At 41.0% G+C, this 27,939-nt stretch overlaps 1 protein-coding gene across 1 annotated transcript; it reads right to left on the bottom strand.

Moving 5' to 3' along the window:
• Positions 1-27,939, bottom strand: RAB20 (RAB20, member RAS oncogene family). The gene is made up of 2 exons (XM_014944117.1): positions 27,549-27,939; positions 1-1,189 (listed from the first exon to the last, which is right to left on the bottom strand). Exons 1-2 carry the CDS (start codon positions 27,718-27,720, stop codon positions 669-671), a joined length of 693 nt encoding a protein of 230 aa, XP_014799603.1. The 5' UTR covers positions 27,721-27,939; the 3' UTR covers positions 1-668.

Genomic DNA, 27,939 nt, shown 5'->3' with positions numbered 1-27,939 from the left:
TTCCTCCTGCAACTTATAATTAGGGCAGGAAGAGCTGTGACACACTGCCTGTTAGTACATGAAAGCCCACTATGGAAGAAGGATTCACATGAATAAAGTCTCCAAATGAACAGTACATATTCACAATTATTTTAATAGTACAGCTTCTGAATCTTACACTGTCATATCTGACATAAAAAGACTGTAATTGAATTATTTGCTACAAATATAAATTATACCTGGATTTTCTTTTTTTTTTTCTTTTAAGAGTAAAAAAGTACCATGTGTTCAATCTTCCAAAGTTAGAATCACAAGGGGAAAGACGATAATCATGTAAAGGCTGTCGAGAGTACACAAATAGATCATTTACATGCAACATGAAATGGTGAGTCATTAAAAAATCAGACTCCTTCAAAACCGTTCAGATTGTCACTACCAATTGTGCTAACACACCATTTGTCTTCAGAAACTGGCAGGTCTTCCTCCACAACTTCACTCACATTCCCACTTTTCATACACAGAGCTTCCCAGAAACTTTTCATGATCACAAAATTTGTTTTTTTCCACGTACACCATTTCATCTATTTATTCTTCGACTTTTTTCTTTCTGGTGAACTGCAAGCACTTCTTATTCCTCAGTTTGCGGGAGCAAAAAAATCCCTCCCCTTTTCTTATGTTATGTAAACAGTTCAGGCACAACAACCAGATTTTGTCCTTTTTGCTGGCTTGTAGTCAGTAATATCTACAGTTTGGGGTGGCCCTTCTGCTTTCTGCCGTACGATTATGGGGACAACCATCTCGAACACAGTTTCAAAGAGGTAGTCCACCTTGTATCCTGTTTTCGCACTGGTCTCAAAGCACATCTTCTCAGCTGCCGGAACGTCCTTCTCATCCAGCATTTTGTATTTCAGTATCTTTTTATAGAGAGCGATGGCATCCTCTGCACGGACTTGTTTTCGCACCTTGGAGCCACAGCTGGCAGCGGACTTCTCCGGTCTATTTTCGTCCGGTGGTAAAGCACAGTCATCGGTGAGGTCAACTTTATTTCCAACAATAGCAAAAATGCAGTCGGCGCTCGCGCTGTCCGTCAGCGCCAAGAATCTCTCTTCCAGCTCTGTCAGGCTCTGGAGGCTGTTCACATCATACGTGAGGATCACAGCAGCTGCTCCTCTGCAGTACATAGACCCCAGGCCATGAAACTGCTCCCGCCCTGGCAAAGGTTTAAACACAACAAAAAGTTAGCGGGCTGGAAGCTACATTATTAACCGAGTCCAAGGGTTTAAGGAATTTTACGCCAGTTTCACAAGTTTAGAAGGAGCAGGGAAGGTAAAAATGTGCTATTTGTAGTATTTTCAGGTTTTTTTTCCTTCTGCTTTTCCTACAGATTGCAACAGTGCCCCAGAACAGCTCAGATGTCTACCACTTGCTCGATTTCAGAGGAGGGAATCTGCACAGACCAGTGACCAAGCAAGTACGACACAGCACTCATAGCTGCAGCAAGCCAAAAAAAGTTTATTTTTTCATTAAATGGCATACTAGTTTATTTATCCCACATTAACAACTACCCTACTTGCATCCACAGGTGGCCCATTCCACCCATTTAACCATTTATAAACAAAAAATAAGTTCTACCTTTTCAAATTCTGCTAGAACTTATTACTCCTATAAATTCAGCATGCACTCTCAAGTATGACCAGTTCAGAAGTCTGGATCAAAGTCAATAATCCACTTCTTCCTGAGTTTTGAAGGATTTTGTAAGCAATTTAGTCCTACGCTGCATGCCCACAGTTCTCAGGTACACTGCCTTTACAGAAAAGACTTGTCTTTAATGCTGCTGTATATAGAATCATAGAATTGTCTAGGTTAGAAGGGACCTTTTAGATCACCAAATCCAGCCATCAACCTAAGACTGACAAAATCATCACTAAACCATGTCCCTCAGCACCACATCTACCCATCTTTTAGAAACGTCCAGGGATGGCGATTTCACCACTTCCCTGGGCAGCTTGTTCCACAGCTTGACAGCCCTTTCAGTGAATAGCCTGTATTGATATGTCCCACCCCAAGTACTCACTTTTTTTTTTTTTAGAGTATTAAACACACAATACAGAGAACCCTAACTACCTTTTAACAGTAATTTATCTTTTAGGTTGCCCTGACCATCACTCAATAACCAACAACATTTCTTTCTCCTCATCGTTCAGCAATTATCTACCAGCACTTGTAGCTAAGCCTCAATGGCCTCCTTCCAATCCATTTCTTGAAAGACAAAACAAAACTGACTCTTCTTTAAGTTCTAGGAAGCAAACAATGTTCTTTGGAAATTGTAAAGGAACTAAGAGAAACGAGGCAGAGGTTGTCCTTTCCTATTGAGAACTGCAACTTTTCCCAAATATCTCCTACACGTAGAATTTGCTGTAGCATATTCCTGTTACTCCCCAAAATCAATCGAGAAAAAAAGCCAAAACACACTAGATTTCAACCAGCCAGAATCAGCCATAGGTCACTACAGAACAGAAATGTGAACGAACACAGAAAATAAAAAGAAAGAAAAAAGAGCCAACTATGCTCATCATCATTTATCAACTCTTTTCGCAGTCTCTTTGCACAGAGCCTCCACTTCTAGAAAATCTGGAAGTGATGGAAAATGGGCACAAAGAGGAAATGGGCACAAACTTGAGTATAAGAAGTTCCACCTAAACATGAGGAGGAACTTCTTTACTGTGAGAGGGGTAGAGGCTGCCCAGAGAGGTGTTGGAGTCCCCTTCTCTGGAGACATTCAAAAACTGCCTGGACAAGATCCTGTGCAACCTGCTCTAGGTAGACCCACTTCAGTGGGGTGGGTGGACTTGATGATCTCCAGAGGTCCCTTCCAACCCCACATGATTCTATGATCTGGTTACTTTAATTTTCTGCACAAAGTTACTGGTCACTATGAGTTTACAGCATCATGAGATCCTTGTAAGTGACTGTGGAATAGGAAAGGCAGAAGATATTCATGCTGAAAAATATGGGTCTGTGTATATTGGGAAAACACATTTGCACACAATCATACACACTGTGAAAGTAACTTAGAGCCTATTTCCATTTGAAATAGAACTTAAAATAGATCTTTGAGTCGCTGTAGTAAGTCCTTTGACAAACTTCAGGACGCTACTCCATGGTGGCCAGAAGAGAGAGACACAGTGTTCACTGTTATCAGCAAAACAAAACTGGAAAACACCGAGCTAGAACATGAAATCCAAAGCTCACCAAACCTCTAACACTGAGTGAAATTCCTGTAACTGCCAGAGAAACAGGTTTGAAGAAGAGGTGCAGAGTACACTATAAAGAGGTACAAAGGGAAGCTGGTGAGGATGCACAGAAGCATGCAAACCTTTTGCATGAGGAAAACTGGTTGGATCTCTCAGGTTGGGGAATGACTGAAAAAAAAAAAAGGGTATAAACAGATGTCTATAAATTCAGGCCTATTACTGAGAAAGAGTAAATAGTTATTCCCGGGTAACTTTCTCATAACACAGAAAATTACTATTTCACATCAAAAAAATCATGTGTGTAGTTTAAATACTTTCCTACACAGTGAATAATTGGCAGTGTTACAGACCTCGCAGAGGTCAAAAGTTCAATGCATGGAGTTCAGAAAAGCATTAGGCAAAGTTTATGGAGAATTGCTTCTGTGCAATTTTGTATAACCTCTGCTTTGTTCTCCTCTAGCAAACTACATTTTTTGAACCAGTGACCTGAAGGCAGAAAAAAAAGGAGAAAAAAAAATAGGATATGCCCTTGTTTAGGTATGCTGGGTAAGGGCAAGGGAGATTGGGGTGTAAGGGAAGGAGGAGGTCAGTGCTTTTACACTTTTTCCTCCAATCTCATGTTCAAAGTTGTGTTTTCAGCTGCACTGCAAGCGAGTTTTAAGAAGTCTCCGATTTTTCAGTAGAAGTTTGTGCTGTGACCTACTTTGTTTTCATCCGAATCCTGATTATACTGTGGTTTCCAGACCACAATGGAACATACATCCTCCCCCATTCTCCTCCTTCAGATGCCTAAGCCATAAAATCCAGCCCCCAAAATCATTTGCTGCGGCAAACGAGTACTAGAACAATACTATTACTTGTTTTACGGAATTTCTATGCTAATCAAATCTTGCACAGCATAATATAATATAAACCATGACCATAATATAAACCATGACATTTTTATACTCTAACTACAAACTGCCTACTTCTACAACTAATATATTGTTGAAAAGGGGAAAGAAACAGTAAGAAGAATTTACCTTGCATAAGGGATTAATTATGTCAGAGGAATTATGGATAGTCTCTCTCACTCACCCACACAGCACAATCTACATGCAGAAAAAAAAAATGCACGATTTATTTTTGCAGCACAGTTTCCTTGTACAGACCACTTCTGGCACTCAAGGGCTGGAACAAACCTAGATGTGGAAAAACCCCTAAAACCACGCGAAGTATTTAAACTAATACCTTATCTCTCCCCAAGGTGTCAGGCAAAAAAATATCAGTATTACAGTAAAAATCTTCTTGCATGAGAACAGTCAGTCCCTTCTTATGGCCAGCTATAGCTTTCTCTGGATCCATCTGGTCCCACTACAGCCATGTACCTTTTTACACAGTTAGCTAAATTAAACGGTAAACCCTGAATCCAAGAATTAACCAATTTCACCCTTTCAAGAAATAAAGGTAACAGGGAAAAGTGGCAGAAAAAATGATTTGCAACCAAAGGAATTGCAAGAAGAACCAAATCAACCACAAAGCTACAACATTAGGGAAATTTCTTAATGCCAAGCAATCAAAACCTAATTTCCATTTTTCTTTTCATCTTTATGTTTTGCCTCATTTACAGCAGTTCGACAACCCTATGGCCATACCACTACCTGCAGGCTCTTCCAGCAAGTATATGAAGCCCTGCTAGAGACATCACCCACTCAGGAGTAGCTCAGCCACCAAGCATTTTGAGAGTCATATGACGGTTGTCATAAAAAAAAAAAAAATCAAAGAATTTTGAGCCAAATAGACCTCAATATCATAAAATTCCCAAGGGAGAAAGAAGAGAAAAGTAGACCTTGCAAGAGGCCAAGCCTGAAAAAGAAGCAAGGCTAGAATTAAAGCGTGCTGAGACTTGAACTGAAGGCCTAGGCTTTGGTCTAGCCAGCCTCCTACAGCACCCCGACCTCAGATGGAAGGCAGCAGCTCACGTGAACGATCTCTCTGGATGTGACCACAGCCCATGACCGAGCATCCCCTTTCCTTCCCAGCTCCCAGCTGTGGGACCCACTGACAGCAACAGTGCTAGTGGCTGCCCCGGTCTCCTTCTTGGAGCTCTCCTTCTGCCTGCCATCCCTGGGGGTGGTATCCAAAGTAGCCCATGAAGTTGCTGTTGATGTTTATGAGACCAAAAGATTTCTTCCAGCCAGATTTGAATGTTCCTTACCTACCACCTCTTCAAAGGCTTTCATCACGTCTTCTTAAGTAGCATAACATCCCACACACACTCTTTCAAGAAATCTTCTGCCGGAAGAACAAGTTTTTAATCTCTCAGTATTGAGCACTTACAAGAATGCAAAACAGGCTGTTACTTTAAGTCTTGAGGGAATAAAACACCACAAATATTAAAGAGCTAAAAAAGTCCTCCAGAAAGTACCGAAAAAAAGTTCTGTTGTCACTTTAATACCACAGTTTGAATGGGGTCCTAAATTCTGAGTTCCTAAAGTGAATATGTAGTGTGGGAAAGCACCTGAAGGTGAGCTTTTAGAAGCACACCAACATTGCATTAAAAATCAACAGGAGTCCAAAATTTTCCAGGAAGTTCTCAGTCCATGAACCAGTATCTTCCAAGGATTTTCACTGCAATTTAAGCGGGATTGGAATCTGAAGAGTAGAGAGGAATTAGCACAAACACAAGGTATCAGCTAGATTTTGCCTTTCAAATTCTGTCTCCTTTGTAAGATAGTCTGAACTTGAGCATACATGAAGAGAGATAGGAACTGTGCCCTAAGGAAATAGCCAAAACAGGAAAGAAAAGAGAAAGTATGAAACCCATGACACAGCGCCAAAATCAGTATTAGAAAGAAATGAGAGTTGAGGATTCAGCTTCAGTGGGCAAAGGTTCACAGGGTGACTCTGATGCTCCTGAGTTACCTCAGCAGAAACATCCACATGATCACAAGAGCAGAGAAAGAAGCCCCTTTTTATGCAACAGCATTTCCTTCTGTTTGCAGACAAAGCAGTAAAGTTGTGACCTTTTAAAGGACATTAGGGGAAACAATTTTGCTAGGAACTGAGATTTTTGTTTGTGCACATACACCGAGATGCATCCTGACTATCAAAGAACAAACAATAAAGGTTCCTGAAGGTTTCCAGAAAATTCCCCTGCCCACATGTGAGTCAGGCTGTAAAGTTTTGACACTGATAAAGTCAGAGTTCTTCATTACCTTGTTCAAGATTGATATTTATTTCTTCCAGGTGGCTTTATCACATTTCCCTTGAAGTAAGGAGCTTTATTAGAACCAGACTATGCCTGTGGTTACTTGGGGATAAAAATAAAGCTCCCCATCCCAAAGGATTAACACGAAGGACATAAGTAGGAATTAGTGGAAACAAATGAGTCAGAAAAATTGAGCCCTCCACTGCTTTATATATCCAGGAGCTGTCTGAATACATGATTTCCCAATCCTTTAGAAAAAAAAGCCAGCATTTGTTTTTCCTCTAAGACAAATTTCCCCATAGAATAAAATTCTTGAGGGGAGAAAGGGGCGGTAAAGAAACCAACTGAAACCAAAATTCAACACCAAAAACCACCACAAACCCCCCAAAAAACCCAGCCATCAAAATAATTACAGTTGAGCAACTGGAAAATTCATTTCAGCTCCACCTTCACCTAGAATTATACATTCACAATCACATTACAGAATATACTTGCACAGATTGACGTTTCAGAATGCAACAGGCCTCTAGCTCTACTAAAAATCAAGATGACATTTATTTTGTTTACACTCATTACTTAGATAAGAATCAACATTCAAGGCCTGAATGTTTCACATGAACTGTGCCCTATTTCAGGAGCTTCTATTTAAGTTATTAAAATTAGATACGGACGTCTTAGCCAAAGTAAAACATAACATAAACATAGGAAAGTACAGATCTTAATGCCCAAAGGGCTTCACTTTCATGTTTTAAAGTAGAAAGAGCCACACATGGAAGAAGAAAATAACAGCCACATAGGTTAAGTGAACAATGAACAAAGGAAAATTCTTTAATATAGCTCTCCAAAGCAAAAACATCAAAAAAAGTCAGTCAAGAAAGTGGGCTCGATATAATACATGACTGGGACAAGACTACTACATTTCTAAACACAACTTATCACCAAGTATTTCTGTCTCACAATAAAATTTAAAATGGCAAGAGACACCATCTCTTCCCTTACATCTATGTAATTTTGACCTAATGAACAAATACATTGAGTTCTGAAGGAGACTGGCATTCCCAAGACACCACAAACATCCCCACTCTACAAATGGGAATCGGTTTGGGGTTTTAAAGCTCCTTCTGCAAAACTGCAGCTCAGTGTGAGCAGGAAAGCCACGTGACCAGGAGTTACCATTCACTTCTCACTTTGGCAAGACAAGAAATCATGATCAAACTAACCCCTGTCCTTCAGTCAGCTTTAATTATCATACTATCACACCCCCACTAACGACTGTTTCACTTGGACATAAAAATCCATGGCAGGAAAGACTAGAACTTACCCACTACAGAATTGATATCTGTGAATTATGAATTACTGAAATCCCCTCAGATCTGGTCTCAGAAAACGGGAGTTATTCAAAAACACTTCTACAATAAATAGAAACAATTAACACAACTTCAGTCTGTAGAGCTTTCTTTTCACTCCAATTTAAAAGAGAAAAACACAGAAGTACCATGATGTTGCATGCATGGTTCCTTCTCCTCACCAACCCACACACACACTCTATATCATAGAGGTTGTTCACAAGCTCATGTCCAAAGTTACTAAGATCCAAGTCTGACAGCATTTAGGCTTTTATCTGCTGCTTTTATATAGATAAAGGAAATATACTACACGAGCTCTTCTCCTCCTCCCCTAGAGGCTGGCATTCAAGAAGGCAAATACACTCATGACATTTGTTTCAAGTGCTACAAATATCTTCTACAACAAAAAAAGATCACAATATTCAAATGGAGTCAAGTCCCAGACTCAAAGGAACCAACGATGTTGCTGAACTGTCTGCCACAGATGAGAAAGCCTTGTGAACTGCAAACAGTGAAGCAGAAGATGCTTTCTAATACTTTCAGCTCCATGACATTTGAATAAAAGGCAGATCTCAAGAGCTCAGTGCGCTGTTATACAGGAGGAGTGTAACGTTATTTTCCTCATCTGGAAGTGCCATTATATTATGTGGCTATAATCTAGTCCCTGCTGAATTCATATACAGAAATCGTATACAAACTAGAGGCTAGAATTCTACCAAGTATTAAAACATTCAATCTAATAGACCTGATTTTGTCTGAACAGCCTGATAAGTTACCTGAGTAAATACAACTAGTTATCTAACTGGAGGCAGAGAAGGGTTTTGATGAAATAGGAAATGCCTTAGCACTACAAAATGTAATAGCTATGTTACCACAGTGTGGATTTTATCATGAGAGATTCAGCTGCATCATTCTGTGTAAATAAAAATATTAAAGAATTTTACTTTTTTTTTTTTAGAAGTCTACTAAAATACCATCAGTAGTCCAGCAGTGCCTGGGATAAAAAACATCCCAAAATCTATGTGAACTGTGGTATTAGGGAACCTAAATTTTGATAGAAATCAAAAATGGGGAAAAATACATGGCAATGAATAACTGAAGAGCTATTTGAAAGGACTAATTCTTAAACACAATTTTAAAACTTAGCATAAACCTTATCTTTTATCTTTAGAGGATAACCACTTGTTCCTTACAAACTTATTTAACAGATATTAATACATTCTCCATGGAAAAAGAGAAGTTATGATAACATTCAGGAAAAACGGAATGGGATGATTAGCATCAAAGCCTATTACTGGTGATTCTGTTCCAATGTAATATACAAGGGAAAAAATGAAACTCATCCTTTATTTCCATTCCTTTGCATAACAAAACCAACACCGTTTTGGGCATCTAAATTAGCTATTAACATTCTGCCAAGAGAATACAACTACCCCCTGGAAGGCTAGTCTACACCAGCAACTACCAGCGTGCCTTAAGAAAAACAACTGACTCTTATTCTAGCTTTAGTTAAGGGCACTAAAACCACAAATCATGTATTTCTAACCCCTACTATATTAAAAAAAAACAAAACCACCAAACAAAAAACAAACCCACAACTCCCACAGACATGGAAACAGATATAGAAAGCAGGACAGAGAAAGAAGAAGAGTCAGTTTTTAGAGAGCATAAAGACAAACTAGAGAGAGAAAAAAAAAAAAAAGAAAGAAAAAAAACCACATGAATACCACCACACTCTGTATCCTCTGTGCGGTTTTGCTCTTTTTGCCTGTTCTAATAAAAGGGCAGTGTATGAATGCCATTTTTTGAGTTGCAATCACCACCAGTATGGCTGGGAAATGAATCAATGTGGACTCTTTACAAACAAAAAGAATCACTAGAAGGCACCTAAAATACAGAAAAAGTGGGTGTTTAGTTACTGGAAATGGACTACACTCTACACCTAAGAATAGTAATACATTTAATGAAAAGAAAAAGCTATATCCATATTTCTTTTAGCCTACTTCCTTCCCCTCCCCTTTAAATATAATAACTAAACTAAAAATAACTGCCATAACATATAAGGTTTGCAGGACATGTTTCAGCAGGGACAAACAGATACGAAGGAGCTAAAAGATTTTGCCCTAAAATTCTAGCCACTTCACCTACCTTCTGAAAGATAAGCCTTCCCTTAAAAGGATTAATAACTTTGCTAATAGTAATGCTCTCTGTATTTCTTTACAGAGTCAAGCTTATTCCTACTTTACAGCCTTTTCAAAAGGAAAGTCAACAGCCAGGTAAAATAAACGACAGCAGCAACTATTATTCATTTGCTTCTCCTTTTATGGTTTTCCTCAGTAAAAAGTGGTCATAATTCTGTTTTGGCTGTATTTCTTTTTTTCTTTTTTTTTTTTTTTTTGCTATATACACCCAGAGCAATTATAGCACAACTCGTGCAAGACAGTCGTGACCGACTGGAAGACCAACCCCCTTCATGCCCACATCCTTTCCAAGGACAGCTTTCCTTTGTCAAACTTGAACTTTCCCAATAGGTCAAGCAGTTTCAACCGACTCCTTAATTGCTATTAAAACACCAATTCAATTAACATTCCAAAAGTTATACTTTGGTACAATTCACATAGAACAATTCTTCCACAGAAGTTCACTTAAATGGGGCTTTTATTGTTAGGACAAATAAAGCGCTGAGAAGTTATGCAAGAATAACGTCGGCGTGGTGTGCTGCATGTCACATGCCAACCTCTGTAAGACATGGTTAATGATCTACAGGATCATCTGAGCTTTATCTGAAGATGATGGCTTGTTGCCATACGTTTTTCTTCAGCAAAAGGGCACACACAAAATCCTGTTTAATAAAAGTGGCAAAACAGAAAACAATGGGCATTTTTGCTCCGGAGCTGGTTTTGTTTCATAGCATCCAAAAAGGTTATCTTTCTAGGCATAGGCTGGTAAAAGCTCCAAAATAAATGTCTAGTTGCAACATTTTTCTCATGTGCTGAAGAAACGGCTGACAAGACATATAGCCTGAACTCGTAGCACACCTTTAAAGAAGCCAAAACTGAAACATGGGCAAAAATTTGCTGTGGGGTTTTTTGGTTGGTGGCTTTAAAGAAGCCAAAACTGAAACATGGGCAAAAATTTGCTGTGGGGTTTTTGGTTTTTTGGTTGGTGGTTTTTTTTTTGACAGTTAACGGTGTGATAGTTTATGGAGAATATGCTTTTAAGTAAAAGCTTCACTTCCTGAAGGCAGCTAAACTGAAAGCAGATGCCTAGCTACGTTCTACCCACCTCAACTACAATAAACATCCCTCAGTCATCTTGTCAAATTCTGTATTATTCAGTCATGAATTACCTTAAGTATTCCCAGAAACTTTTTTAATCCAGTCCTGAAGAGTACTTTGTCAATTTTCATTCCCTAACTGACACTGAAGACTTCCATTACTGGTTCCCAAAGACAGACCCATCAGATGCACTCATGGGAAGGAGGAGATTAAGTTAACAAGGGAGAGAAGAGAGAAAAAAAAAATAATAAAAATTCACAGAGCAAAGCCAGAGGTGAAGCATAATCCTCATTTGAGTCTGATCTCCTGCATAACAAAGACGATAGAATTTCGCTCAGCCTTCGTCTTGTGACTGAGGAGGAACTTGTATTTTATAAAGCAAACAAAGAAAGTGAAGTTAATATCCCACAAATCAGTTTGCTGCATTTCAGCTTCCAGACTCTGAATTTTTATAGACTTTCATCTTCATTATGCATCCTCTTAAAAAAAAAAAAAAAACCAACCCAGAAAAAAAGAAAAGAATAAACCACCCACCCCCCCAAAAATCCCAACCCCCAAAACAGAAAAACCCCACTCTCCTCTCTAAAAGATATTCCTCTATGACTTAACCTCCTCCTTGTTAAAACAGAAAAATCACCATTTTTTCCATATTCAGGCTCTTTGCCTCTGGCAGATTCCTCTAAACCATTAACCATACTTGTAGCTCTTTTCTCCAACCTTTCCCCATATTATTCTACAACCAGGACTGTAAAAGTCTCACCAAAGCCAGGAGGTTACTTACATTCTTCACTACTTTCATCCTTCCCAACACTCAGTATACTTTTCAGAATAGCTCATAGGTACCACGAGGTACCAAGAACTCAGTATGTCATCTACTACCAACTCAATGGACTTGCAAATTACATATTACTGCCCCAATGAATCTAGTTTAAACTGCTACCAGCACTCCACACCATTAGTCTCTCTTCATTTGCAGCTTCACGCATTTGCTTTGTCTGCATATTTCTAGCTGCAATTATTTTTTTTTTATAAAGAAACTTATAAACTCAGTGCCTTTGGACTAATTGCATATTCATGGTATCTATAACCAGCAATGTCTTCACCAGACAAAGGAGCTGCACAATTCTCTATATAAAGAAGAAGAAATACTATCAGAGAAGATCTCTATTATCTACAAGATTAAGCCCATGAATTAGTTTCAGCTTTTCTGGGACACAAAGAGTACCTGGGATCTATTCTGTTGCATAAGTAGAAAACCAGTTTTCTTGCTGGCAAGAATAAATCAGAGCTTACCGTTATAATAATGAAGTTATTCTCAAGCTTCTAAACTTGCAAGAATTTTAACTTCAAAATCAAAGTTCCTATAGAAACACAATTTTACTCTGCCAATATGCTTTCTATCCAAAGTTTTAAAGTTAATCATATTATGCCTAGTAACACAAAGCATTACATAGGAAAAAAGCTCCTAACCACATTACCTGTTATGCTTTTGCCAACAAAAACTTAGGCTAGACCTAAAAAATTAAAAAAAACACCAAACCCCCCCAAAAACCCCTATTTGCAGCTAAGGAATCCTATTGATCCCTCTACAAACCTGAATAACATTTTCACTTAGCTAAATAAGACTTACCTTTTTCAAACCACCTATTTTGTTTAGTTATCTACTGTGTTTATTTTTACGTGGAAATAATCCCAGAAGCTTCAAGCAATTCACATATTTTTCAGCTGTCTGGAAGCCTAGTGCCTTGTAAAAGAAGAACAGAATTGACCTTAGCCCTGCCAATCCAGCAAGCGTATCTTGAGTGTATCTCCACACAAAATGACACAGGTATTTATCTATTTCCCTCTTCAACCTCACAGCTGGGTAGGAAGACTTTTTATCTAAACTCTAAAGTCTGGTGAAAGAACTAAGGGCCCGTCAGGTTTACGGGACGTTATCATCCTGTCTACAAGTAAATGTTTCACCAGTACTCCAGCTGAGATTTAGCATCAACACCATCTCTAATGGGAAAAGAAAACATCGCAGAGTGCTCAGGAGTTATAGTTATGAAGCTCCTCTATGCTTGTAGTATAAGGGAGCAGGAATGCAAAAATAATTTAGAAATTGGAATGTAAGTAAAATTTAAGCATTGATGCGAAATTCTTCTGAAGCTTTACGTTTAAAAGACAATTTTTAACTGCTACTTAAAAAAGAACCGGTTATTTGGCAGATGACCTTCTTCAGGAAAGATATGATTGGAAGCAAACCATCAGGGGAAAAAAAAAAAAAAGAAAGAAAACAAAAACCAACCAACTTTAGATTTACTTTGGAAGAGTTCTGCGGGAAGCAATAGGACTGAACACTTCACTGCAGCAGCAGGGCTTGACGGTCAAATATTGCTCAGCGGTGGGTAACAAAGAGGCCAGTGACAGGCTAGGGCTGTAAAACAACCTCGCCTGCGTAAGACACTTCTGGGTTGTGCAAGAAGCCTTTTGGTCCTAACGCCCACTGAAATACCAATCCATCTCCTCCAAGAGAAGTCCCTCCTACAGAAAAGCAATTCATTTTCCACAGGATGAGCTCTAAAAAGCAGCTTGTTTTTCTTTCCAGTACCTGAAAAGTGATACTTTTCCCTTAAATTTACAATTCCTTTTCCACAGGGGAACAGGCACTGCAGATGAGCCCACTTCTCTATGCAGTTGCTAAGCAGAGGCTGTTGCCAAGCCCTTTTCTTCAGAGTCACTCCAAAAGATCTCCAAAGCCCATACTCCCTCCCAAAGTTTCCTCTTCAAATGGAGAAGGAGGTCCTCAGCTCAGGCAGGAATGCGTGGTCGGGTGTATTTCAGCACAATTTGACTGGCATCAAGGAGCCAGGAGGTCACTCCACACTGGTTGGACCTTTCATATTGCTCAATAAGGAACTGGCAAATTCACTTGGCTTCCAATTCATCCAAGCAAACATTGATACAGGTGTGCGATTTAAAAATAGAATAAAATAAATAAATCCAGAGAGGGGTAGGTTAATTGAGATTGCCCTCCTAAATGTATCTCAATAAGCACTCTGAAACGGTACCACTGGTCAGACGTTCCTGCCAGCCCTGGGCAAAGAGTTAGCAAGTCAACCTCTGCCTGCTCCCTCACAGACAAGAAATGCTTCCTCATTTTTATTCCTGTTTCAAGTTTACTTAGGTTTTTCAACTTCTTCATTAGCTACTCTGCTTATGCCTTCCATATCTCTTTACAACTTTTTTCTTTTCTTTTAGAAACAAAATTTCCCATAGGATTTTTGGCAGAAGGATAACTACATATATAGCAAGTCAACCAATGCAATGCACCATACTACTTTTTGAGCGAGGAAATACCATGAATTTAACAAACGTCTTAGTAATTTGAAAAAATATTAAAATCTTGCTGAATGGGTAGAAAGCCACAGATCTTGCAAACTGAATTAAAAATGTACTTTTTTCTTTTTTGAAGAGAAACTCACATTAGTAACATGGGACATAAATCTAGGCCCCCTCAATAGACAGATATTTTTATGATTTGTTTCAACATCAGTTCATTTGTAGGCAGCTTCTCAACTAAGAACACATGGAATTCATTCACTTGTAATTTTCTCGAGGCTAAATTATAATTGCTTCTACTCCTTACCAACCACCACCAGTGGTTCATTCAGCTGAAGCCTTCTTCATGGGTCACCTTTGGGCAGTTGCTGTTGGTCAAAAGCAGAAGGAAGTTCTGGTGATCCGGTGGGCTGCGAGTGCCCAAAGCAGGAGACCATGCCAGACATACAGCAGCCACCTGGGTTTTACAGGAGCATACTCAAACTTGCTCACCTCACTCAGGAAATTTTAATCACAGGACACGTGGCTTGTGTTTTCAGAACTTGCACTGGCTGAGATGAACACATGGCATTTACATTTCCAGCACCACTTCTCCCTTTCAATTCCACTTCTGGCTTGTCTGCCTGCACTATTAAGAGCACATTTAGTATTCACTGTTTAGAGGCATTAATTTGAGGATTAAAGAAATGAAAACCACAACACAGGCATGGTAAAAATTGATCTCGTCTCATTAACTTCTCCATCCTGGCACAAAGGGAGTACCACTAAAAGCCATAAACAGTTTGATTCTCAACTTTCTATGCAGAATAAGCTACAAGGAGCGATGCTACCACAGTCCAGTGTCTACCCATTCAACCCTCATGCCATGAGGGGAAGCTTCTTACCAAAAGGGAACTGCCTACAGATTTACATGCATTACATCCTTTTCTTTCATAATTAAGATGATGAGGCAGCATCTCTTGGTCACAAAGTGCTCTGCTACTCAAAAAGAGGATAAATGCCAACTATTCCACTCCTATTGGGCTTCCAAGGCCTGAAGTTAAAAAAAAAAAAACAAAAAAGTTGAGCAGGACAATGTGGAGAGAGCATACAATGCTAAAACAGGAAAGGAGATAAGGGAAACAATATAAATGTGACACATATAGCTCTCTGCTGCGGGAGGGAAATCTCATGTCCTAAAAACAGTTTTACAGGAGGTGTTTGTTTCTCCTCATAAAAATTAGAAGTCATTGTACTGGCGGGGGTTGGAGGGCCCCAGCGGTTTGAGACATTTTCAGTTTCACAAAATTAGAGATTTGCAATTTTAAATAAGCAACAGCCTGTATTAGAGGAAAAAAAGAAATCCCTCGTTATACTAGTGGGGCTTTTTTGGTTTTGTTTAAAATACACAAGTCTCACTTGCAGCAATCCACAAGATTTGATGATCCCTTTTATGAAGCTTAGAAGATGACGATGTAACTAGATAGGGCTTTTTCTTTCCGTTTTTTTTAACCATAAACTGCTAAAGTTTCTGATCATTTCTCCCTCTTCTGAATGAACAAAAATCTTTACTTGTTTTTTGAGAGCAAATGACAGTTGGAGAATGGAAACAAATAAATAATATACAAAAAATCCTCTAAAATATAACCAAGAGCCTTATTTCTCAGTTCGACAATTAAGAAGAGAGCAACAACAGATTTGAAGGTCCAGATCACAGACCCCACTATGAGGAACAGAAACTGAACTTCTGAGGACTTTCACAACAGAAGGCGTTAAACTGCATGAAGCCTCAGTCCCATCGCTGCAGTAACCGGCACAACCAGAAAGGGAAGTCACTCAGCCCAAACCCCTCGGGGAAAGGGAAGCAGAAGCTCAACTGAAGAGCATTGCAACCAGGGCACATCATCACATGCGTGTATTTTTACATGGCGGTCATTGAGTGGACTGGGAACACAACACGAGCTTGAGCAGAAATCAGAGTTGGTTGACTTGGGGTAGCGAAATTATTACCCAGCCAATGAGCAGCATTTAGACATTTATTTTGTTTTGAAGTCTATTTCAATCTACCTAACTTTTGCTTCACATTCTTCATGAAGTGTACTACACATGAATTTCTCTCGCCCAGCTCCCCAACTGTTTCTTTGGGATTTCTAGTCAATGTATTCTTCCAGGAAGAAGGTCTAACTAAGCTATCCTTCATTTTACAGATAATGTTATAATTAAGAGAAAAATAAAATCTCAAGTATTTAAAAGTCTATGGCTGAATATTACACTTGACCAAAAATTCCAGTAGTCATCAGCTGCATGAATGTAAAACAAAAACGTTCTGATACTTCAGCTGTACTGAAGACCATTATTTTTAAACTAAGCATAAGCATATAAGTATAAACAGTTGGATGGCTGGACAACATCTTTTCTCTGCATTTTATATGAATTTCCTGGAGTACAAAAAAATGGCTAGGAATATCAAATCACGTAACAGATTAAAGAAAAAATGTCAGTGGATCAACAGGAAAGGCTGAGCAAACAGTGAAAAGTACCTATATCAGATGCTGAATCACTATTCAACAAAATTATTCCAATCTTCAATTCATTAACCTCTAGCCCAGGGAAAAAAAAAAAAAAAATTAAAAAGGAGATATTCTGTATAGCTGAGGATATGATGGGTTATTTTCATGACAGAAAAAAGCAAAAACAAAAAAGGAATTTGTGAAAGGGCAGGACAGAAAGAACCTAAAGCACAGCAGCTTTAATTCATAATAAGACATTATCCTGCTTGAGTATTGAAAGATTTAAGTGTATCTTCTCCTGGAGTCCTGTACATGAAGCTTCCACCATACTACAAACAAGACTGAAATGTATTTTTGCTCCAATGGAATTGGTGAAAAGTCAAAAGCTCAAATACACACTTTCCTCTTTTTGCTTTATCTAGAAAACACTAATAAATTCAAGCTCACACAGGTCTTTAGACTATCAGTAGAGTTCTTCCATGAATAGCTCCTTGGTGGCCCATGCAATGCCAACTTCAATTCTAGTCTGCTTCCTAAGAGATACATATGGAAAGACATACCAGAAGATTCAAAAACATGTCTGATGATCTATCTCTCTTTAAAAACAATGTTAAGTAGTTCTTTTCTAGATTAGTTTTTTTCCACACCCAGGTAGGTTAGTAGGATTAGGAAATCTTGTGTGCTTATTGAATAGATTGTCCTAAAGGATGCTATTCTGGATCTTCTGTGGTGAAAGATGGCAAACTACTTATATTGAGTATTCATTCAAATTAAGAGCAAAAAATCCTCATTTCCTTTGACCACCTCTCTTCTCAGCAGTACCACTTGCATAAGCTAAGTTTAATCACCAAGTTCAAATCTCATTTCCTAAGCATATCTTCAAGTACTACATATGAAGTTATAGTTAATACGACATGCGCAGAAAAAGGAATTTATCACAAATTTTATGCCCTCTAATCAAATAAATCCCAGGATGTTCTACCTTGTGTTCACCTGGAAGAAAGAAAATCATTCAGACTTGGGAGAGAAAATTGTTCTTTCCATTCTATAATTTCTATTGCGCCCAGATGAATCCACCACGGACAAAGTGTCTTTCTGGATGGAGACCCAAACAAAGGTTACTTGTTTGGTTATTTTGAAATTGTACAACGTGACTCAGTCAAGGAATTACCGAGTTCACCTTCGGTTCAGCCAGTGAAACACTGCCACAGGAAAAATCTCTGGGAAGCTCACATGGCTAGTGGCTTCAACGCCAGACAATAACTGTAGTGAAGTAAACAACTCCTCTATGATACAAGATGTGATTGCAGTGTGAAGTAAGGTTACTAGAAGTAGCCTAAATATCAGGAGCAGCTCAGCCAGGGCACTGTGAAGCTGGCTATGAGGTGCTTTGACGTTTGTGCATCACAGTGTGCGAGATGAAACAAGAAAAATACTCACTATACATGAGCACTCAAAGAAGCGACTGTAAAACCACCCAGCTAACAGCTAGTTACTTGCCCTGTTCCTGTATTTTAAGCACCCGCTGTCACCTTCCTTCCAAAGGAAAGAGTAAATATTCATTTCATAGTCAACAGAAAAAGACATCACAACCCAGACAGTCCAAGTTCAGTCACCTAAACACACAATACTAATTTTAAGTAGCTATTTGTTTTTCATTACGGTATGTGCCTGGTACCCAGAAATAACCAGAACTGTGTCAACATGAGTTACTTTGTACACAGTCATCTCTATGTTACAGCTAATGAAGCCTTTTGCTGTTCTGCGCAACACTATTTACTCAGCTAGAGAGGGAACTACGGAGCGGGGAAAATGCATCCCATCCCCATGTTTTCCTCCTCACGCTCAAGCTGTTGAAAGAGTGGTAATTTTTTAGACAGTTCAGGCATACATTTCACAAAGACAAAATTCAAACTTAAGAGTGCAAAAGGGCATCAAGAACCTGTTTTACTGAAGTGAATAATCCAGTTCTTTGACCTCCTTCCAAAATTTTCTACAGTTTCTCCCCCCTGCTCCTGATCTACTGTGGATGAATTTCCATATGTCTGCAATTTTTGTCAGCAGCTTTGCCATTGCATTTACATTGTTTGACTAACCATTTCTCTTGTTCACACCTCCCTCTCTCATACGTTTTCAGTATTGTCACAAAGCAGACAGTCAACACTTAAACCAACCTTTCAGCTGTCGAGTCAATTTTGACAGAGATATCTGGAAAACGCACCTCTTCCTTCAGTAAGCTGGGAAGAAAGGATGCAGTGCCAAAGGCACAAACTCTTTATGAGGAAGATTATTAGTATCGCTCCAATCTGGGATCTGGGGCTTTAAAACATGAGTTTAAAATAGACACATTCAACCAATTCAAGGACTTGTACAAACTCATTAGAATCATAGAATTGAATCATAGGTTGGAAGGGACATTTAAGATCATCTAGTCCAACCATCAACCTAACTCTGATTGAAAAAAAAAAAAAAAACCCACAACAAAAGAAAACCATACAAAAGAACCCCCCAAATTACTAAACTATGTCTCTAAGCGCTATGTCAGCCCATCTTTTGAAAACCTGCAGGGATGGTGCCTCAACCACTTCCCTGGGCAGCCCATCATTTGTATCAGCCAAAGCCGAGAAGCAACATTTTCACAGAACAACAAGAACAGAGGCCATGCATCAAAGACTAGACAAACATACATTCTTGTTCTCCCTTCCACCATCCAATATTAACCCCTCGACTCTAAAACTCAGGCCTCACTCCAGGCTAAAATCAGAAAACTCTTTTGTTACAGAAGCTGAGGTGCTGCTGAGGACCCCAAAGTTGCTAATGTCCATCAAGCTGCGATGCTGTGGCATGGCACTGGACAGCTTTAGCCAGGCACAGACCTCAGGTCACGGATACTATTTAGAGAGAGTCTCACTGAACCATCAAGTAGTTTCCCCCCTTCGGCTGGGACGGCGCAGTCACTTTGCAGGCTATTATTAAATACCACATGCAAAGCGGGGATTTAATGTGGGGGCTGGAATACAGAAGTCACTGCAGAGGTTCATACATGACATTTATCTTGGCTGGCATCAAGTGCTCACAGCAAAGAAGTAGCTTACCTTCCCCATTAGCTTACCTTCCCAAGAGGGAAAACAAAAAACCAAAATTTCTCCTTCAATAAAGTAAGTTTGCCGGAGCTGAATAAACAAAGTGAGTGAGTTTTGTCTCCTGTTTCTTTTTGATGTGTATTTTTCACAATTCCCTCTGACAAGGTATTTCCACATTTTTATTTCATTTGCATACAAAAGTATCTTCTTCCACCTGCAGTGAATTTGCTACCTTTGACTTTACATGAGTAGAATTGTATTTTTAAGTTGTGGGACATGGGAAATAGAACTTCCTTCAGGACTTTCTCCAGACAATTCGTTATTTCGTCATATTTTCAGTCACTTCCCAAGTTATTCTGCTCTTATTTGGAAACATTCATTGCAGAAAAAAGTAACCTGCTGTGCTGTTGCACAACAATAAAACCATCCTTTCAGGGACGGTCTAAAGCTAAATCTTTATTCCTATTTCTGAACCTGCTGCAGAGGCTTTAGACCCAGAGCTCACTGACAGCGAATTCTCTTCAGAGGGTTCTTCCACGTACATGGGAGATTTTTCTCAGCAGCTCAACCATACTGTCCCTTTGAACCTCCACTCTTAAGATTTCCTTTTCAAGATGCAGGGACTATAACCGTACACAGTAATCCCAGGGAAGCCACACTGCTTGTGGATGAGGCACTGGTCCTCTGCTGTCATTGTTTTACATGCAATAGTTATGAAAAACTAATACAGAGGCCAACACCATATTCTGCAGGATAATTTTCCCAAAGGCAAAAACCAAAAATCAAAGCCAACTGGCCCCAAAGCCGTGACTCACTGGCAAAAATTTATGGCATTTTATTCTCTGTAATTTCCATAAAATCACAGAATGGTTTGGGTTGGAAGAGACCTTAAAGATCGTCAAGTTCCAACCCCCCAGCCACGGGCAGGGACATCTCCCACAAGATCGAGTTACTCAAAGCCCCATCCAGCCTGGCCTTCAACAATTCCAGAGAGGGGGAATCTACCATCTCTCTGAGCAACCTGTTCCAGTGCCTCATTACTCTCACAGTAACGAATCTCTTCCTAATATCTAATCTAAATCTACCCTCTTTCAGTTTAAAACTGTTATCCCTCATTCTATCACTACTCTCCCTGATAGAAGAGTCCCTCCCCATCTTTCCTCCCATCTTTAGGTACTGGAAGGCCTAAGATCTCCCTGGAGCCGTCTCTTCTCCAGGCTGAACAATCCCAACTCTCTTAGCCCGTCTGCACAGGACAGGTGCTCCAGCCCTCTGATCATCTTCATGGCCCTCCTCTGGACTCCAACAGGTCCATGCCCCTCATGCTGGGGGCTCCAGAGCTGGATGCAGTACTCCAGGTAGGGTTTCACCAGAGCTGAGTAGAAGGGGAGAATCACCTCCCTGGACCTGCTGGCCACGATCATTTTGACACAGCTAAGGATACAGTTGGCTTTCTGAGCTGCCAGCACACATTGCCAGCTCATGTTGAGCTTTTCATCCACCAATACCCCCCCTAAGTCCTTTTCCTCAGGGCTGCTCTCAATCCATTCTCCACCCAACCTGTATTTGTGCCTGGGATTGCCATGACCCAGGTGCAGGACCTTGCACTTGGCTTTGTAGAACTTCATGAGGTTCGCACAGTCACACTTCTCAAGCCTGTCCAGCTCTGGATGGCATCCCTTCCCTCCAGCATGTCAACCGTGCCACACAGCTTGGTGTCATCAGCAAACTTGCTGAAGGTGCACTAGATCCCATTGTCCATGTCTCCGACAAAGATGTTGAACAGCACTGGACCTAGTACCAACCCCTGAGGAACACTACTCATCACTGGTCTCCATCTCATATCTTGTTAAGTTCCAGCCTCTTGACAGTTACATGCTCAACACCCTTTCCCACTAAATGATCCCTGAGGCCCAAGACACTTTCTGAGGCGATATCCTCTAAACCCTTCCACAAATGACCTCCTCAGTTAAACATAGCTCCTCACACATTCAGCAACACCCAACCCCAACTGCTACTCTGTCACCTTCTCACTTGGTTTGGAAAGACTTTCCCACATGCCTCAAGAGTCCTCTTTGGCTTTGACTTAACCTACCAAACCATCTCATCTGTAGCTTCTTTTTTCTCAGTGTTGGTCCTCCACTTCCAAAAGTCAAAACCAGGAGAATATCAAACAGAGCTCAGTTGTGAGGAAAATACATCACTTAATCCTACTCTTGTCTTTGTTCTGTTTCAGTATGATGGAGGACCATGCTTTCTCCCTACCCACAATATATATATTGTTCATGGCACAGGGGAATGTTTGTCTCCAGGGCAGCAGGGAGACCAGCCTACCTGGGCTGATCTCATACTGCAAAGGACCGAGTCAGCCCATCACAAGTCTTCTCTGAGAACTTTGCTGGATCCTTTCCAGGAGAAAAACATGTGCAGGAGGAAGTATACATCAACACAGACAAATAAATTAAAACAACAACCACCCAACACACAACAAAAAACCAAACCCCAAAACCCTCAAAGCCTAACTAAGTGAGGGAGGAAGCTAACACTTCTGACCAGCTGAACACTCACACCTAGCCCGAGAAAGCTCAGCCCAGGCAGCAGCTTGCACTGCTGACAACAAAACACTGGCGATCAGAGATCAGAAACTGTGAGCAATTCACACAAGCTCACCAGCACCGATCCATCACACAATCAGCAAATCGGTCACAAGAAATGACAGAGATGTAGGCAATGCAGATACACTGCAGTTGACCCACCACAGAAAAGCATTTTTCCGGGCTATGTTTATCTCCTCTGTCCTTACTAGCTCTGGCAAGTGAAAAGTCACCAACAAAAATCTGCAGGTGCAAAGTAAAGGGGTGGAGGGTGTAAAAATATGAACTGATAACTCAATATTCACAGAAGAAAAGAGTCAAATCAGTTCTTGCATGCAGACAGCTAGCTCAAGATGAGAGGAAGGAAAAGAAGGGAAGTTTGCTTTCCCAGTTAACCTTTAGGTTTCCTCATTATAACGCTACATGACTGTCTGTTGGTACGTTCAAAACCCAGCCTCTTTCTTAAATACATTTACAGCATCATGAAGTGAACTTTATTAAATACCTGTCATTAATTTACCAGTTGGCTCTTCTAATACTAAGCCAGCAACACAGGGGACATGACCACTAATAATGAAGAAGCCTTGTTGCCAGGCCACCGCTTAACAGATGAACAAACGTCAGTTTAAAGAGTCTAAAATCCAACATACAAACAAGGTTTTCCTTTTAAAAATATCAAGGCATCAGAAAATGTGCCTGAAAATCCAAAAGTCTCCCACAAAATTGTTAGCTGCAGCCACCACAGATTAGCATTCCATGTTTAAAGGACCAAGACCCTCAGAACTTCAGGACATGTTTGCACTGCCTGAGATAAAAGGCCACAAGCTCTCTCAGAGCTGCATGCCATCAACACCCGGCAGGAAGTTTTGATTTACTCCACAGTTGCTGTCAACACTGCCTAGAAGATAGATATATGTGTGTGTATATATATATACACACACACACACATATACATATATATAGCTTTGACATCCTGAGTCTCCAACCTCCAATCCTTTCACATGAGAAAGCTGTGAAGTTCTGGCTGTAAAGTTCTTCTGGCTGATGGTGTTGCTCACCTTCCTTGGTTCAGAAAAATACTACTTCAAAACATACAACTATGGAGGTCTCAGAGCATACACGCAGATGCTTTAGAGACCAGGCCTCCATCCAGCAGACTAGTCCTTTAAAATATGCTAAAATTTACAGTTGCTCCCTTTTTTTGTATAGTTTACACTTTCTTTTTTTGTTTTTAAATTCCTTTGAAGTAACTGACCTTAACAGAAAACAAGCAAATATAGTTTGTAGCATCAGATTCTAAGGAGTAAATAAATAATTCTCTGCACCAAGAATACAACAGCAGCCATGCTGTGTCAGACACAAGACCATCTATCCAAGCCACTGACAATGGAGAAACAGTCCAAAGCAGATGGCTAGGGGGAAAAAAAAAAAAGAGCATAAAAGCATGGCAAGCATATGATACTTCTTCCAAATAGTCTTCCATCTGTGGTTCATTTGTTTCCATGAGTTGAATGTATTTTCCAAATAACTTCTCTCATAACGATCAGAGTGGAAGACTGGAAATGTTGAACTATTTGTTGTATTTACATAAAAAATAATCAAGTCTTGACAACTTCTGCAGGCCCATTTTACAAGACTTGCAGATAAGAACATGAAAGATTTAGACTAGACTAAGTAGATGACTTTTCCAAGATAAGGAGGAGTGTGAATGCACAGCCAAGAGAAGAGTCCTACCAAGAATAACCGAGTTGCACTTCAAACCTAACTTGGTAGAACAGGTCAGGCATGCACTTCTGTGATTTACTGAGTGATAACAACACAGAAACACACATTTTAAGCACTTTGGCAAGTAGATTTAATTCTTTCTGAAAAAAAAAAAAAAAAGTGAGATTTTTCTGAATAACAGAGTGAGAAGTAATGCAAGATCAACAAAGTGGTAAGTGAAAATGACACATATTTTAAATAATTCAGAAGATTAACAATTAAACTGATGCACTACTAATATCCATGCATAATTAACTTTTGATCCATCACCGATACTGCAGATATACTCATCAATCACTGAAGTCTAATCTTGTAAAAACAAAACTCTGTGTTACAGGAATGAAGCTTCAGTGTATCAAGGCTGTTACAGCCAACTGCCTAACCCATACCAGAATAGTAAATAACCGTCCAAATTGAACTGAAAGTAAAATATAGGGGGCTCCTATGGAGACAACAGTCCCCAAACTAATGCTGATAAGCAACAACAAAAATCAACATGCATTCACACATTAAATATAACATAAACTAAGAGAATTTTAAAAGAACATGCATTCCAGTTAACCTTGTATAATTGTGTATTTTACTAGAATACTGAACTAGTGTAGTAGTTACAGCCAAGCATCCTCTCATTTTCTAGGCCAGATCTTCCATATTGCTACATTGCAGATCCTGTAAAGTACTATTGGGGTACTAAGACAGACATCTTGAGCTGGCATTCAGTATTTAGGCAGGTAACACAAGTGCAAACATTGAACCGTACTTTTGTCATGTTGTCGTGCTAAAGAATTTTTAATCTGCTGGATGGTCTTTCTTTCTGGATTCCCCTACATATACACACACACAGTTAGAGAAAACAACGTATGTGTATCTGATGACCTTGCAACTGCCTCACAGGAATTAAGTAGTAAGAAATGTCAGGTTAATAAACAGACAAATGAGCTAAATTTTAAACTCTGCCTTACTACAAAAATTCCAAGCTTACTTCGAACACACCTGATAAGACAGTGACACCACAGAGAGATAAGAGCCACAGACCAAGGACTGTGGCAGATAGGTTGTGGACAGCCAAAGCATAAGATCCACACAAAACAAAAATAATAAAAAAAACCCAACCACCCCCACACAAAAACAATGCAGGCTTTTAAATCCCCTTGTTGACTTCACATCAACAGAGCTGCAGTGTCCACGGGGTCCCTTCCTTCTTCATCAGGACAGGAGAAAGCATATGTGTGTCCTGGGAGCTGTTATTTCTTAAAAGGTTAATGAGAGCTGTTAATAAACCAGAGCCCACAGTCTAAGCCTGGACTTGGCAACTTCCATCGTTCTGCAGGAGCAGGTCCAGAGTGCAGAGGGCCTCCAGCTGCTAGGAAGGAGATGAGCTCCGAACGGTTGTGTTGCTCCGAGACGGGTTACCACCTGGCACATGGAGCACCACCTCTGGAGCTTTCCAGATCCCATGTAGAGCTGGAACCTCCATCCCCAACTAACACAAGAAACTACTGCAACAAGTATAAACAACTGAAAAAGAAGGCCCCTAAAACCAAAAGACAAAGCCTGGGAGGGACTTATTTTATAGTATATGATTAAAAAAGGAAAAAGAAGAAAAAAAAAAAGAGCAGAAGGGCATAAGGGAAATTACCAAAGAACAATCTCATCAAGATAATTCTTCTGTTGAAATAAAGCCCACATAAATCACCCACATGGGCCTGGCGTACTAGAAAGAAGCAGCAATTGTCCACAGGAGACTGCCCACACTAGATTATGTCAATTCTAAAACTAAAGTAGATTTAAGAAAAAAATATATCTGCAAAGGACATAGAAACTGTATTTAAAATAGAGCTACCAGTAAAGAACTTTCATCATAGCAATAGATCAAGAAATGCTCTTAAACATCTCCTCCTCCCTGTAAAAAGTTTTTCTGCATAACTTTTTGGCAGTTTCATTCCCCCTTCCTCCTTCTCTATTCCTGACACAGGAAAAGCCATTTTGGACTAGATTGTGACATGAAGTGACACAGCAAATGAACTTCCCTCCTAAACGTCACCAAGAGGAAACTGGAATATTGCACGATGCTGTAGCTCCCCAAGTTTCACAAGAATACACGATCTGCATTCCTCATTAACGCCCCTGACAAACTTTAACAAAATTCAGCTAAACGTGAAAACACAAATATTGAACAAGATATTTCTCCCACGACCAACTTAACAGGCAAGAATGTTCACAGACCTCATTTTTTTCAGGGCAGTCCAGCCCTCTGTGTGACAGAGCAGAGCTTCCTGACCTAATAACCAAGAGCAAGTTAGTCATATGACCAACACCACAAACCACTTCTCCAGCCCGTGCCCTCCCAACCTTCTCCACCCCAGGGCTCCAAACCACAACCCGAGGTCCCTCCTGCATCCCGGAGATGCTGCGGGCCACAAGACAGCTGGCTGGGCAATCCCTCACTGCTATCCCTGACAGAAACCACCCGCAGCCCACGCTCCCTGAGCATTAAATCCTGATGTGTGGGCTCTTATCCCGGCGGTGAGAGAGCAAGCCATGTCTGAGGGGCCCATGAGCTGCGTGCCTGCCTTCCAAAGTCTGAGCCTGACACCAGCTGACATCAATTGGAGAGAGCACGCTGGAAGAAGCGAGGAAGAGAAGTTGTAACCTCTCCGACTCCCACCTACTCGGGCAAGAGCAAAGCCAACAAGGCATGGCCACCTTCTGCTGAGCATCCACCTTTCGCAAAGCGGGTCTCAAAATACCAGAGATCAGCAGCTGCAAAGGCCCCTTCTTGGCCCGGCAAAGATGTGTTTCGTTCCAGGCTCTGCTCTCCTGCCAAACCATTTGCTTTTAAGTGACTGACTTCACAGCAGAACCGAAATAAAAGGCGCTGAGGGGCCGGGCACCCGGGGAGAAGGGTTTCCCGGTGCCGGCCGGGGTTCTCCTCTCCATCTCCCGCGCCCTCGGAGAGGCGAAGCCGTCCCGAGCGAGGTCACCCGGCCACAGCCTCCCCCCAACCACCAGCTTTTACACCAGGGCCGAACCAAAAGTGGGGGAGAAGAAGAACACGGGGCCGCGGGGACCGAACCACGGCCGGCGGCGGCGGGCAGTCCCCGGACCGAGGCGGGCGGAGGGGCGAGCGCCGCCGCCGCCGGACGAGGAGAAGAGGGGCAGCCCGCCGGCAAACAAACACCCCACAAGTGCCCGGGGGGCTGGGATACACCGGGACACCCCCCCACCCCCTCGCCGGGGGTCTCACCTGCGGTGTCCCAGATGGAGATGTTGTACGGCCCCCACTGCTTGAGGTAGAAGGCGCCGCCGACGGTGCTGACCGTCTCCTGGAAGCGCTTCTCCATGTAGCGGTGCAGCAGGGAGGTCTTGCCCACGTTCATGTCCCCCAGCAGCACCACCTTCCCGTCCGGCTTCTTCATCGCGGCGCGGCCCGGCCCGGCCCGGCCCGCCCCGTCCCGGGCCGGGGCTGGGGGCCCGTCCTGCCGGTGAGCCGGTTCCCTCCTTCCCTCCCGCTGGGAGCTGGGGAAGCGGCGGGACAGAGGGAACTGAACGACGAGGGCCGCCCTCCGCCGGCACCGCAAACTTCGGGGGCTCCGCCGGAGCCGCCGCCGCCGCCGCGATCCGGCTGCAGCTCCTCC

Source organism: Calidris pugnax, unplaced genomic scaffold (genome assembly GCF_001431845.1).
Source record: "Calidris pugnax isolate Ruff unplaced genomic scaffold, ASM143184v1 scaffold69, whole genome shotgun sequence".
Lineage (NCBI taxonomy): Eukaryota > Metazoa > Chordata > Aves > Charadriiformes > Scolopacidae > Calidris > Calidris pugnax.
Note: the sequence above shows the minus strand (reverse complement) of the source record. Positions and strands in the feature narration are given on the sequence as shown.

Excerpts from the sequence above, each read along its gene's own strand:
- RAB20 (XM_014944117.1), bottom strand. The coding sequence starts at position 27,720 with ATGAAGAAGCCGGACGGGAAGGTGGTGCTGCTGGGGGACATGAACGTG. Across the intron at positions 1,190-27,548 it reads CTCCATCTGGGACACCGCAG|GGCGGGAGCAGTTTCATGGC; the intron begins GTGAGACCCCCG and ends AACCTTTGCCAG.